This window comes from Lampetra planeri, chromosome 2 (assembly GCF_965212315.1).
Source record: "Lampetra planeri chromosome 2, kcLamPlan1.2.h2, whole genome shotgun sequence".
Lineage (NCBI taxonomy): Eukaryota > Metazoa > Chordata > Hyperoartia > Petromyzontiformes > Petromyzontidae > Lampetra > Lampetra planeri.
This window is the reverse complement of record NC_136108.1, coordinates 12,911,405-12,926,588: the sequence shown is the minus strand read 5'-3', so window position 1 is coordinate 12,926,588 and position 15,184 is coordinate 12,911,405. Positions and strand designations below refer to the sequence as shown.

General features: G+C 49.5%; 1 protein-coding gene across 1 annotated transcript in view; it reads left to right on the top strand.

The window, feature by feature from the left end:
- The first annotated feature begins 1,228 nt into the window (after nucleotides 1-1,228).
- Nucleotides 1,229-15,184, top strand: part of LOC144733532 (proto-oncogene Wnt-3-like) — a 41,641-nt gene continuing 27,685 nt past the window's right edge. Inside the window, exon 1 of the mRNA XM_078615496.1 lies at nucleotides 1,229-1,987. Coding sequence (XP_078471622.1) covers nucleotides 1,869-1,987 — 119 coding nt within the window. The 5' untranslated portion in view covers nucleotides 1,229-1,868. The remainder of the gene's footprint in view (nucleotides 1,988-15,184) is intronic.

The following is a 15,184-nucleotide window of genomic DNA, read 5'->3' as shown; positions in this document are numbered from 1 at the left end:
CACCACCGCCCGGCTCTGTAAAACGGAGAGCCTCGTCGAGTCTCAATGTATATTGAACTTCTTTCGCACCGCACCTAGCCAATCGTGCTAATCGGATGGCGCGGGGTCGGACAACAAACTAAACACAAAAATCAGTTCAATGGCCCTTGTGCAAGGGTGTGGTGCAACGAAGACGAACAAAAACACCTGCCGCATGGACTTCACAGACTATCGTGGCAAGCGCTGTCAGCGAGCAACGACGAAGGTGCTGAATTGCGCACAATGGATTGCTGCGGCAAGAACCACGCCCCGGCCATTTTTGTTCGCTCGTTGTGCGATACTCATTTAACGAGCTACTCACTTGAGGCCGAATCGACCCAGGGGAGGACCGCGTTCAGATACGCGCCACCGGCATTGCCCGCGAGCGACGAGTCGAACTCGGTTCGCCGGGTTCGCTCTCCGCACGCTCAGCGCGCGAGTCGCGCACTCGCGCACAGCTCTATTTATAGCACTGTGGTGATCACCTGCTCGCACTCGAGGATAACAAACAGACGGGCGAGACGTTGACCTCATCGCATTATTTTTGGGGGCTCCTTTCGCAACGCCGTAAAAAAAAAAATGAGCCAGGGCTCTTCCAGCCTCACGGGCACAAGCGTCACCGGCGCGGGTATCGGCGGCGGCGCCGCCTTAGTTGAGGGGAGCAGTCCGGTGTTGGGAGCGTTTGACACGAGGTGGGCAGCCCTACAAACACCCTTCCCCCACCCGGCTATCCTCCCCAATCCCTCCTCCCCTCGCCTCCTCTATTCTGCCCCGGCGCTTTAATGCATGCAGCCTTCGCAGCTGGAGTGCTCGACTTGAGACGCCGCTGAGAAGGAGGCGAGAAGGGAAGGCAGCGAAAGACGGATTGAGGAGGGAGTCGAGAGAGAGTGGGGTGGGGGGAGGCACACGGGGAGGGTGGCGGGGTGCTCACAGTGCAGAGAGGGGTGGGAGGACGAGTGGGGGGGGGGAGGTGGGAGGGATGGGGGGGGGGGTGTGAGGTCCACGGCGCCGGGGAGGTGAGAAAGGCTCGCGAGCGAGTGAGGAGTGCTAAGACTCGGCGCTGCGCTTTGTTGTGCGTAAACACGGCGCGGCGATTTATATGGGAGATCCTCTCTGGCCGGGCCCCGTTCACACCGCCTCGCCTCGCCCCGATCTCTCCCCACCCCCCCCCCCTTTGTTATGGCGGAAACTCCGAAAAGGAGATGACTAATTATGACTTTGTTGGAGTCGTCATGGGAACCAGCACTGCGGGATATTTCTAGCTGTTGCGCTTTTTTCTGGCCCGATCACTGCTGCTGGCTGGCTGGCTGCTACAGACGTGACTCCAAGGAGGCATTGGCGTGTGGCGGAGGCGAGAGACGTGAGAGGAGCGAGAGAGTCCAGGGAGGAGACCGAGGAGCGCCTTCCCCATCATCATTAAGCCCAGCCCTGACGCAATTATCGCCGCTAGCGTAGGCTCAGTGACAGCGCGCCGCGAGTGTAACCGCACGCACGATCGCTCCCCCCCACCCACCACCTCGTCTCGTCCTATCCTTCCCTTTTCGGTTCAACTTTGAACAATCTGTTTGTTGAGTTCTCGATTTCTTGCCTCGACCTCGAGTCTCTCCAAACCGCGAGCCGAACTCGTGAGTCAAACGAAGCGTAAAGACAAGACGCAGAAGAAAACAACAACAACAACAACAACAAGGCGCGCTGGTCGAGGAGCGGCGCGAGAGGAACGAGCGAGGAGGGATCCGTGGGGACGGAGCAAGGTGGGCGGGAGAGACGCGCGCGGCAGGGAGAGAGTCGAGTTTGCTGGAGACACGGAAGTCGAGGTGACCTGGCCTCCCGTGCCGGGAGAGCGGAGAGAGATGGATGCTCGCTGCCGCCGCAGTCAAGTGTGCGCGCTCCTGCCGCCACTGCTACTGCTGCTGCTGCTGATGCCACTGCCCATGGTTCGTCCAGGCCACGCTGCCTACCCGCTCTGGTGGTGAGTCCTGCACTCTACTCATCGATACTCATTGTAGACCCTGTGTCAATCTGCTGCTGGATTAAGGTCTCCGTCCACACGCCGTGTCAGTATTGGGGTAACCACCCCACCACCACCCCACCAGCATACTTCATCACGCTGGTAAGCGCGTGTTGGTGAAGGATACGGGGGGGGGGGGACTGAGAACCGATTCAGACATCACTCGCTACTGATGTTAGCCGTGGCCGGGAATCTTAGCTCAGGTTGCCGGGTTGATTGCGCGGCAGTGCGCGAGTCGCTCACGCGCCGCCACGACTTCTACGCCCGCGCGTGCAGCACGAAGGGGTTCGTTTGGACGCGAGAACGACAGAGGCTTGGCACGATGATGTTATTGGGATACCCGTGCTACGCGCTGTTGCACGGCTTCATGCAAGACCTGTGACATTATATAGGGTGGTCCAAAAGTCAGGGCACGTGTGGTTACTTCATTTATTTTAACACTGGCTTTTAAACAATTCAATTAGTTCATTATTTCAGCTAACATTCGATTCATCATTATTGTTACTATGATTATCTACCAGATAACATTCGATTCATCAGTATTATTACTATGATTATCTACCAGATAACATTCGATTCACCATTAGTATTACTTTGATTATCTATCATCTAACATTCGATTCACCATTAGTGTTACGATGATAATCTATCAGCTAACATTCGATTCACCATTTTTATTACTTTAATTATCTATCATCTAACAATCGATTCATCATTATTATTACAATGATTATCTACAACCTAACAATCGATTCATCATTATTATTACTCTGATTATCTAGCAGATAACATTCGATTCACCATTATTATTACTTTGATTATCTACAAGCTAACAATCGATTCATCATTATTATTACGATGATTATCTACAAGCTAACAAACGATTCATCATTATTATTACAATGATTATCTACAAGCTAACAATCGATTCATCATTATTATTACAATGATTATCTACAAGCTAACAATCGATTAATCATTATTATTTCGATGATTATCAACAAGCTAACAATCGATTCATCATTATTATTACTATGATTATCTACCAGCTAACAATAGATTCATTATTATTATAACGATGATTATCAACAAGCTAACAATCGATTCATCATTATTATTACTATGATTATCTACAAGCTAACAATCGATTCGTAATTATTATTACTATGATTATCTACAAGCTAACAATCGATGCATCATTATTATTACGATGATTATCTACTTTCTTCTCCCTGCGGGGTCACGTCAAATCCGTTGTTTATAAAACTCGACCGTGGACCCTGAATTAATTGAGACCACACAACATAATGAATGTTCAAAGATTACACCTGGAAACTTAAAAAGTGCTACATTCATTTCAGAAGATAATTCACGCACGTATTATGTTAATTGGAGCCAGTTTCAATATGTGTTACAATAAATGAAATAACCCTTTGTGATTTCCTAAAATAAATATAATAACCCTAATGTGTCCTGACTTTTGGGCCACCCTGTATGTTTGCATTACGGGGTCATTGAGTCAGATTCCGTGAGAAAATAGGCATTAGTGGTGGTATGGGGCTTCCTAAACAGAGCACTGGGAAGTGTAGGCATCCGAGGGTGAACAACCAAAACAAGAGGCTGTCATTTAGCCCTAATGTGCCTCAAAACACCTCTCAGCAGGGCCATGCATTGAGACGTTTGACCAATTCTCGTTTAATGAGTCATCTGATCCAGAGTTTGCAATTTCATTAAATGTAGTTGGATAATATTGCCTTTGCACACCAACATTGTCCATTTGCTTTTTGAGTCATCTGATCCAGAGTTTGCAATTTCATCAAATGTAGTTGGATAATATTGCCTTTGCACACCAACATTATCCAGGTGCTTTTTTGGTTTTCTTTTTAAATAGCAGAGACGAACAGAGAGAGATCTGTTTATACGATTCACCATTTTAATGAGCGCTTTGCTGCCGTGCGAGTGAAGCAATCGAAGAGCCCGGAGAGTAACCCCCACGATGCATCCACCTGCCGTGGCCACCACCTCCCGACCCCCTCGCAGTCTCACACACGTTTCGCAGAGATCCACGAACGCTTGCATCCAACGACACTGGGTTACAGACTGGGGGTTGCCTTTTTATCGACAGGGTAGATACGAGGTGGGGGGGGGGGGGGGGCGGTTTAATATTCGTTTTGAAAAAAAATAAGGGAAGATGCCACAGAAGTGTTCGTCCATCGAGCACACGGAGCGATGGAACGGTCAGCTCGTGTGCAGGAGTTTCGTGCCTCTGGAAGTTCATACTGATACTGAAAAAAACAACAACAGATAATTGAAGTCCATAGATTATGTGAGGCTTCTGGACTACATTTATTTGTTTTAAAAGGCAAATCCTGGATTGGTTTCACTTTTTCTGAGTCTCATCAGCGGTGTTGTTGCCCGTTAGGCATATACCGCTGTTTCCCCGTGTTGTAGGCAAAGAGTCAGACGCGATCGTGGGCCTAGAGGACACAGTTCACGAGAAGTTGGCAACAGGGTGCCAGCCAAATCGTTCACGATTAAAAAAAAACCCCAGAAATATTCATCCGTTGAGATGCGGTCAAATGATGATACGAATTAGCCCGGCCGCACGAGGGCAGCTTTGTGGGAATATTTCAAGTTGGTTAACTCACGTGCAATTATGAAAATAATATCGCTCGTAAAGTTTATGGCACAGTCGAACGATTTAACTTTGCTGTGACAAATGCGGCCGTGCTGTTTCCGGTGAGATCACGTTGGCAAACAATTTGTTCATTCCTGTAATGCATTGAAAGTTTGTACACAACAAATTAATAAATGCAGTAATCGCCCGTACAGACGTAAGTACATTGGGGCAAAGTGTTGTGAGCGAGCGCCTATTAAGGCCGAAGTAGCGACAACGAGGGGGGGGGGGGGCGAAGCGATGTTGCCACCCCAAAAACCTGGCCGCTTTTGTCTCCCTCACGGTGCTGATGTTTGCGCATCACGGCAGGTATACTCATTTAAGGCGGAGTCGACCTAGGGAAGTCCCAGACATGACAGATCTGGTTACAATGTGTGCACGGATGCTACTAGCCATAGCGAGGGGAATCGAACCCAGGTGGACCCGGGGGGGGGGGGGGGTGTTGGTTCGCACGCAGCACTCCGACTGAGACCCGCGCGCCTTTCATGTGGTCTGCCTTAAGCTGCTGTGGCGCTGGGGTGAGGGTGAGGAGGAGGAGGAGGGTTTAGAGACGCACGCTTCGATTACATCAGAAGCGACGCACTTTCTATGCCCGCGCCGCGTCGATGCGCCGCATTGAACGTACCGCCGATGACGGCCACGCAAAACCGACACGCAGCAGCAGCAGCAGCGTTCGGTTAGCTCTGACGAGAGGACGCAGCCCTGCTGATGGAACTCAGGGAAGTGGAACCCGGCCTTGAGAGTTTCCGTGCGTAAATTAATGCTGGGAAATATTGGCTCATAAAAGGCCGATAGGCCGATGTGTATTTCGTTTTTTTTGCGTGGTGAAACGTATCCTTGTCTATTTATAATGCATTACCTATCCCTCTACGAGTGTGTGTGTGTGTGTCCCTATGTAATTAAACGTATTAATGATACTGTTTCACTTACCCAGGTAAGCGTCAGAGACCGCTGAACATTTATAATCGAGTATTTTTTTGTTTTCGCGTGGGACAAAAACGAGTGCGACAGGGGACACACGAAGGGGAAGAGAAAAATTGCGACGAAATCCGCGCACATTATTTGGTCAGTGGCCCACGTAATGCGTGCGTCATGTGAGTCTGGAAGTCAACAGACCGATAGACGAGAGATGCATTTTTATTGTGGAAGGGCGCGCTGATCTTTGCGTGATCCGCAAACCCCACGGGATCGCCATCGCGCGCGCCACCCCGCCCGAGACGCTGATGAAACAGTCGCGTCGTTGACTTTCTCGGCCTTACGAGCCTTCCTCGTCGGGATTCCCAGTGCAGTCAAGATGCTCCGGGTTTCGACTAAGCAGCTTAAACCCCGGTTTCAACGTTAGCCGGCCTCTTCAGCAAGTTGTAGCCTGTTTGGATAAACGCCGCCGAGAATGTGTAAATCACTCGTCGACAAATATGCGAGACCAAGCGGTGGTTTATTGCCGAGTTGCTGAATCGACGGACGTCGTCCGACCGCATGTTTCAGTTTCATTTATTCGGGATGACCCTGTGAGCCATGCGGCTCCTGACTCGGGTGCAACCGCAACAAACAAAAACACGAACAAGAAACATCTGAAAGTGACTACGCGCAACAGAAAAATCCATGAAAAAAACAGTCTTCCAGAAAAAAACGCCGTATTTCAACGCGGTGTGCAAAAATCCCAGTGGGATGCAAGTCAAACAATAACAACCAAAAGACACTCTCATTGGTTCTTTCGGTAAAGTCACGCACGTAGAAACAAAACTAAATCAAAATAAATCACAAATAAAACAAAACTAAAACAATGTGCTCCGTGCATACGTTTGTGTCGTCGGACAAACGCAGATCAGAGCCGTCAGTCAGTCAAGTCAGCGGAGAAAAGTAAAGCGGGCAAGAGCATGCGCCGCGTTCCGAAGGCGACGATCGCCCCGGTAATCGATGCAGCTGGTGAATGACATGGTAGCCATGGTAGACTTGGTGGACATGGTAGACTTGGTGGACATGGTAGCCATAGTAGACATGGTAGCCATGGTAGCCATGGTAGACATGGTAAACTTGGTAGCCATGATAGACATAGTAGACTTGGTAGCCATGGTAGACATGGTAGCCATGGTAGACTTGGTAGCCATGGTAGACATAGTAGACTTGGTAGACATGGTGGACATGGTAGACTTGGTAGCCATGGTGGACATGGTAGACATGGTAGACTTGGTAGACTTGGTAGCCATGGTAGACATAGTAGACTTGGTAGCCATGGTAGACTTGGTAGCCATGGTAGACATAGTAGACTTGGTAGCCATGGTAGACATGGTAGACATGGTAGACTTGGTAGCCATGGTAGCCATAGTAGACTTGGTAGACATGGTAGACATGGTAAACTTGGTAGCCATGGTAGACATGGTAGACATGGTAGACTTGGTAGCCATGGTAGACATGGTAGACATGGTAGACTTGGTAGCCATGGTAGACATAGTAGACTTGGTAGCCATGGTAGACATGGTAGTCATGGTAGACTTGGTAGCCATGGTAGACATGGTAGACATGGTAGACTTGGTAGCCATGGTAGACATAGTAGACTTGGTAGCCATGGTAGACATGGTAGACATGGTAGCCAAAGAGACAGCGGAGCGCTGGCCCGAGAGGACGATCATCGCGGAGATGGAGCGACCGGTGGATCGGTGAACGTGCACGAGTGGGATGGATTGTGGCGTCTCGGGCGCGTGAGGGACGGCGGCGCGGTTGAGTCCTTCATCCAGCAGTGGATAGGCCATGGCTGGCGGTGACGATTACGCGTATCTTGATGTAAACGTGCGCGACATCAATGCTGGTTCTGTCGCCGGCAGGGACCTCGTCACCTGCGCGCTGCCTTTGAGTGCGCGTGGAGAGTGTCCACGCGGGGAATTGACGAGCTGCACTGAACCCTCGCGTAACCACGCACAACTGTTGGGGGCAGTGGTGTTAGCGAGCACCTATTAAGGCCGGGATTGGAGCGCGCGAGTTGGGGTGGCCAGAACCACGCTCGAACGCCTTTGTCTCCGCAGTGCTGATATTTACCCACGGGACCAAATTAAGGCTCAATCGGCTTAGATGATGCCCGTGATGACTTCTTCCGCTGATACAAGTGAGGGCTGTAAAAAATAACTTAAGTCGACATTAGTACGAACACACACACACACACATGACCGCGCAGACGTGACCCCCCCCCCACCAGCTCACGAGGTGAAATCAGCTCGCGTGCAGGTGTTCTCGTGGGTTGGCACATCGTGGAGGTCCCTGGCGGCGGCTTGGGGAGTCCTTCGTCCAGCAGTGGATTGAACATGACCGCTTATGATGAGGACGCCGATGCCCTCCGTACGCAGCTGATGTGCGGAATTATACAATCGTCCGTGAAAGTTCCTTCAGGGGAAGGTGCCCCACGTTTGTAATCGAACACCCCGCTCATTCGCTTCCCTCCCCGACGCGACGTCGTGTTCAGGACGCGGCTGTGTCAAGCGATCGAGTCCACAGCGCACGCAACGATGCCGATTCACGACGCACGTGCGTCTACGTGATGTGCAACTTCTTTCTCCGCCGTACGTAAGCCAAGCGCGTGCTCGTCGAAAGGTTGCGACGTGCACCGCGGTGGTTCGCACACCGCGCTGCGAACCCCGCCCCTGAGTTCGACACCCCAACCGGTTCCTGCTCTTACAGCCTCGCCCCCACGCCCCGCGTCAACAACCCGCACGAACCACCGTGGTCACCATGCACGCTCAAAACAACTTCATTGGCAGACACGGCGTAGATTGACAAATGGGCCGTGCATCATTGTTATTATCGACCCCTTCATATACCCACGCAGACGCCTGCCTACGCATATTGTCCAAAGCGGCTGTTGGCCCCATAGCTGGCTATCTGGAGTTTCGTATGATTGCATTTGAATTTGACGTACGAACGTCAAACTCAAATGCAATCATCGTCAGGTTTTTTTTTTTAGGATGGTGTTCCTTTTGATAAAAACTAAATATTTCGCCGACACGGGAATGATAGCCGAAGAGTCTTGCTGCTGAAATGGTCATCGCTTACGCCAGATATGGAAATGATACATTCCTATGGCGGGGATGCAACTACCGTGATTTGTAATCGATACATGCCGATAACGGGTCACGGCCTCTCACCACAGATTTCCATTGATAATGATCGATAATTATAATTATCCGAGAATACACCATTCGGGCTGTACCACGCGTACCATTGGGAGGAAGGCCACAGCACATGCGAGCGACGCGTGCGACGTAACGGCATGGTGGAAGTGTGGCGGTGACGCGGGGCGCGAGAGATGGTGGCGTCGGCTGACGGAAAGGATAACCACTCTCACTGTGAGTATGTCTGGGCTGGGTGAGTGGATGGATGGTGACTGGCTGGGTAGATGAATAGGAGGTGGGGGTGGATGGTTGGCTGGCTGGGTGGGTGGGTGGACGGCTTAGATGGGTGGATAGCTGGCCGGTCGGCTGGGTGGATGGCTGGCTGGGTGGTTGACATGAATGAATGGGAGAGGTGGATTGATAGATGACCACTTGGCGCCATGGCTGGCTTGGAGGTTAGGGGGTGCCTGGCGGGGGGGGCGGTCTCGGGTGCCACCTCCCCCCCCACCTCTTTAACCTCTTCTCATCCACCCCCCAAGAGCTCTCGATCCCGCATGACATAGAGACCCCGTGCCTCGCTCCGGTACCGACACGATCTCATTAAAACGTTTCAGTGGCGACACTGACGTGTGTGCAATGTGTCAAACGCGCGGCCTTACGTGAATTTCGCTGCTGGATGAGGGCATCCCCACGCCCATGCGGGTAGTATGCCCTATTGACCTTAACTATGATGGTCAGTGCAGGTTGGTAGAGGCGAGTCGCATCGATCTTGGAGCGTAGTGCGCTTCAAGACAACGACGGAGGTTGGCTGCACTGCCCCCCAGCTGATCGCGTAGAGAGAAACCTCCAACACCTGTTGTGCATGGCGATGACCCATCCCAAGCGGTGGACAAGTTCAATCGCCTGCTTGGCTTTCTAGATGTGACGAGATGGAACGCATTTGCGGCTGATTTGGTGACAAGATGCTATCGACGGTTAGGGCCCGAATCACGTGGTTCCTTTGTACGAATGTTGCTTTTGCTCAGATTTTTCGTGAAAACGTGTGAATGTTACTCCTAATCGCCACAACAGTGGCACAAATCGCTAAGAGGGATGGATGATGGTGGTGGTGGTGGTGGTGATAATGATGATGTGTTTCAGCCGAGTCCACCAGATGTGAATTGGTAGCATCAAACTCATTTGAAGCCACGTGAAATAATGAAAACAAAGGCATGATCTATTTAGCGCAACCAGGGTGAAGGAGATATCCACGTGATTATGGTAACCTGTGATCAACGTCTGCTGTTGAATGTCACATGATAAAGTAGCTGTTTGTGTGTTTAAACTGAACCCCGCGATCCGGGCTCGATTCGCGGTCACAGCTAACACAAGTGACGATTGTCTGAACCGGTTCGGCGCCTCCGCCTAGGTCGACTCAACCTCAAATGAGTGCCTGGTGCGATGTGTAAACATTGCCACTTGGGAGACAAATGCGGCTGGGCGTGGTGTTGGCCACCCACCCCCTCGTGTTCCGGCCTTCATAGGTGCTGGCTAACAACACTCGCCCCAATAGTGTGTTAACATCTATACGGGGGATCTTAGTCTTTGCTTAAACTGAACCATGAGAACATGGCAATGACAAATAACAATTTTGCCAACGTTTGTAGACGCGTGTAAAATACGAATATGCGCATTAACAAGTGACGAAGTGCTTCGTGATGTATCGAGTCGCTCGTCACGGTAGCCGTGGCCAATAATTGCGTAACTAAACACGACGAATTCAGAAGTGACATGATTTACGATTATGTAGCTATATCACTCTCCATGTGCAGGCCACTATTTGCGCTGAGCCCTCTAAGTTTTGGGCGTAAAATTCTGCCTCATAATTACTATTATAATGGTGATACAAATGCCGCCTATTTAGGGCAACTCCAGGAGAGCCTCCCTCCTGAGTCTCAAGAATCGTGAGGGTGCTGCACCACTCGGCTGATGCTATTTACGAGTGACATGCGGGGATTGTGGAGCAGTGTTGTTGAGAGCGCATTGCTGAAGAACCCGCCCAGCCTGATTTCCATTCCGCGCTCTCGGCGAACATCGGTGGCGAAGCGCCGATAATATAATCGATAATATAATCGATAATATAATCAGCACCCTTCCTGGGCTCTCCCTCCTGACGCGGCGTGGCGAAGTCACGGCCAGACATCCCTCGGGAATCGAGACGACGAGGGTGCCAAGAGTTGCTTCACCGTCAATGTGGGAGTAAAAACCGGAGGACCGCCGAGATAACGGCGCATGCATTCGATGAGGACAACAACCCCGCGCCTTCACACGGGTGCAGCGCAAAGCCTCGCGCTGCGATGCTGCTGGTAAATTGGCCGCGTCGAAGCGAGCGTCGAAGGTTATCGACCGCTCGCCGCGCACGATGCGGCGAGGCGATTGTGTTGTTCTATCGGGAAGGGATCGTAGCGTCCGGCTTCCATTCAAGGCAAGCGCGTGCTACAGCGAGTCGGTAGCGTGCGCACGGTGCGCGATGCCCTATTGTGTAACAGCACCAGGACAACATACTGCTGAAAAAGTGTTGAGACTCTGTGAGGTTTTCCCGATTTAAATACAACTCATTACGATCTCTATTTATATGTGTGTGTGTGTGTATGTTACGTGTGTGTGGGGAGCGGTAGTGTAGTGGTTAGCGCACTGCGCTACGAACCTGGCGACCCGAGTTTGATTTCTGCTCACGGCCAACACCAGTGAGAATTATTTGAACCGGTCCTGGGTCTGCTCTAGGTCGACTCAGCCTCAAACGAGTACCTGGTGCAGTTTAGTAAACATCGCCTCTGGGGAGACAAAGGCGGCCGGGCGTGGTGTTGGCCACCCACCCCATCGTGTGCCGTGCCGGCCTTCATAGGTGCTCGCTAACAGCACTTGCCCCAACAGTCTGTTAAGGCTATACGGGGGATCTTTGTTTGGTATGTGCGTTCGTCTAGTTACGTGAGTGTATTCGTCCACGGGCTCAGACCAGGCGTCTCATTTGTCGGTACTAAAGTGGATTAACTTTCGTGGTTGCAATGTTTTTAAGTGGCCCAAAAATAGAGAATTATGTGAGCACCATTTGAATTATCGACCAATTAAATGCATCACTTTTGTTCGCTGTACGAATGAATCGTATGCGCGTGTACTCGCTACGTGTGTAAATGTTGCCTGTGTTGTTGGAGTGTGGATGTGCCCGTCTTCCACGTCCGTCTAAATGGTTATGTGTTCATGCGCGTGTGAGCGCACGCGCGTTTTGAATATACACATTCTATTTCTGGCCTACGGCTAACATTAGTGGTGAGTGAATATACGAACCGGTTCTGCCACAACGAAACTGCCCAACCCGCACTCACCCAGCGTGGTGAAGTATGATCAAACAAGCCCCCCATCCCGACCCCCAGCAGTTGATCGGCTGTAAAATATTATTTTAATTATCTACTATACTGTTTGCTGCCATATACGAATGTATATATCTTACCAATAATCACCTCTTTAAGCCGGCCTTTACTGCCAGTGCTGGCTGTTTACCCAGCTGGTTCTGCTTATTTTCTGCTTTCCATGCACGGCTGATTGGGACCTACGGATTAAATCCGCCATACAATTGTAAATTATTTATTATGAATTATCACTATAAGTAACAACATACTTAAAATCCGAACTCTAACCAACAGCACTGTATACATATCTTACTAATACAGTATAGATATTGATACATTATATAACCAAGTAATAATCGTTGATACTATCACATACCAAAGCATGTTACGTGTCGTTGTGTGTGGACATGCACGACACGTAACGCAGTGGATTATATAACCCGGTGATTAATGTTGAACTTAGCCCGTGGGTAGAAACCACATTAGATTAATGTTGCCTATAAATAGTCATTTCCATTATCTAGATCATCCCCATCATCATCTGCATAATCTCCAATTTCTCCAATTTCGTCATCCCCATCATCATCGTCGTCGTCGTCGCGTGCACTCATCTCGCTCATGGCATTCACCTGTGCGGTCTGCTCAAGTGTTTCACGAGTAGATTGAAATAGCGCGATACGGTCTGCAGCTAGTCTCTACAGCAATTGTATATATATTGTCTACAGTATACAATTTAATACAGCGCGCAAGCTTGCATGGTACGCGCGCGCAGACACCGCCTACAACTGACGTCATGCTATTCAGATGACAAGCGGCCACTGCTCAATTGTAATATAGAAGGCAATCGTGGAGTATATTTATGCTCAATTATGATTTAATTACGTGAAAATCACATGCGTTTTAATAGAGTGCAAGTATGAGTCGATAGGCGTTTCACTGTTACCTACGTGTGTGAACGAATCCACGGATTAACGATCGATGATTACAATTATAATAATAATGATAACCGTGTAATCTTTCGAAGGAATTCGATAGTCAATACATTGTTTGAAAACATAAAAAAAAAAATCGTAACTTGTTTAAATGTACAGTAAAGTATACATTAAAACTTTTCGTGGATAAGGAACAACACCGCCGGTAATTGCGTCGGTGTTTGTAACACACGCATACGCGTATATACACACACACATCATGCTCCCCCGTGAAGCCTCCACAGACTGTTGGGGCAAGTGTCGTTAGCGAGCACCGATCATGGCCCGCAGGCCACACGAGGCGGTGAGTGGCCAACATTACACCCCGCTGCCTTTGTCTCCCCAGTGCTAATGTTTACACACCGCACCGGAGGATAATTGAAGGCTGAGTCGACCTAGGGGATACCCGAGACCGGTTACAAGATAATTCATCGCCGATGTCGGCTGTGAGCGGGAATCCAAGTCGGTTGCCGGGTTCGTTGGCGCAGTGCGCTAACCACTACGCCACCACTCCCGACAACAATACACACATACGCATAGTCAACAGTAAAAAGACCTTCTAATAATAATGATGATGATGATAATAATGATGATTACCCTGTCATTTATTACGCGAGGTCACGGACTCGGTATCGTTGCGCGTTTTACGCGTCGGCGTTGCGCACCACACATGCAGAATGGTGGCTATGTGATGCCGTGCGCTCATCGATTTGTATTCTCTACACAATTCTTGGTATAGCGTTAAGTGAATTATCATGAAATAAATACATAAAATAATGACATTATTCCGTACATCCCGTAAAGAGTTATGTATTACCGTCATTCTCAGTTGTGCCCAAGCACAATTGACAAAAAAAATCAACACATTCGTCAATAACACTGTGGCCTTAAAATAACAAAATATATAATCGTGCTATGAAGAAGGGTAATTGACCGAAACGTCACGTCGCCTATTTTATCTATTTTTGTTCTTTTAAGGCAACGGTTATTGACGGACGGATGCGTTGAGTTTGTTTCTCCTATTAATTCTCATCACTGCGCTTGTGTGGCAGTTAACATAGACTGTATTTCAATCGGCTTATGAATGCCAGCATCCGATAGCACCCACGAGAGCATGGGACAGCGAGTTATGGTCGACTCGAGTCCAATTGGTGTCTCTCAAAACAGAGCAGAGTGACGTTTCCATGGCTTGCTCGAGATATCCAGTTATCGCGTCCCCGAATAGCACGGTGGGCTACGTACGGTGCGAAAGAAGTTCAACATCGTACATGCGTCGCGTGAGATCTGAGGCTCTTTCCGTGAAACACTTCGTCAGGCAAAGCTCAAGTCCGCGTCGCTGACAGATTTAAATATTACCCGTGAAATGTAAAATTACATTTAAAACATTTAATGTTACATTTATATCTTTCCGCTGCCTACAACGTGTGTTGGTTGATTGGGACCCGCTTTTTTAATGATTTATTTTCGCGTCCAGAATGCTGACAAAGGGAAGGAATTTCGGCGAGGCCGTTGAGCGAAATTGCCCCAGAGAATTCGAGCTCCGATATTTATCCAGCCTGAATTTATCAGCCAACTCGTGGTAATAGATTGTAGCCATAATAAAGTTTTTTTTAGGGTTAAATCGCGTAAATAGAAACGTGTCGTTAAACCCGCAACCACCCGACTCAGCCGATTAGTAAGTTTTATCGCGTAAACAGAACGTTCCAATAAGTTACTACTTCCGCACACCGCTTGTGTGTTGGAGAGTAAACCCACATCATTAACAATTCGAGCACGACGTTTCGCCGGTGATTGCAACCAGCTTCATCAGGCGAATAGCCGGATTTGAGAAGAAGAAGTCTTTCTGTTTGGCTCTCGAATCGAGTAAATGTGATGTCTTAACTGCGAGGCTGCCAAGTGCGAAGACCAGAGAGGGGTTAACGTAGTCAGTTATTGGTCGCGACAGCCGAAGTGTTCATACTCAACAGACGTTGTGGTGAACACGCTGCCTGGACGGGCACCCCGAGTTCAAGCTCCTGGTTGCC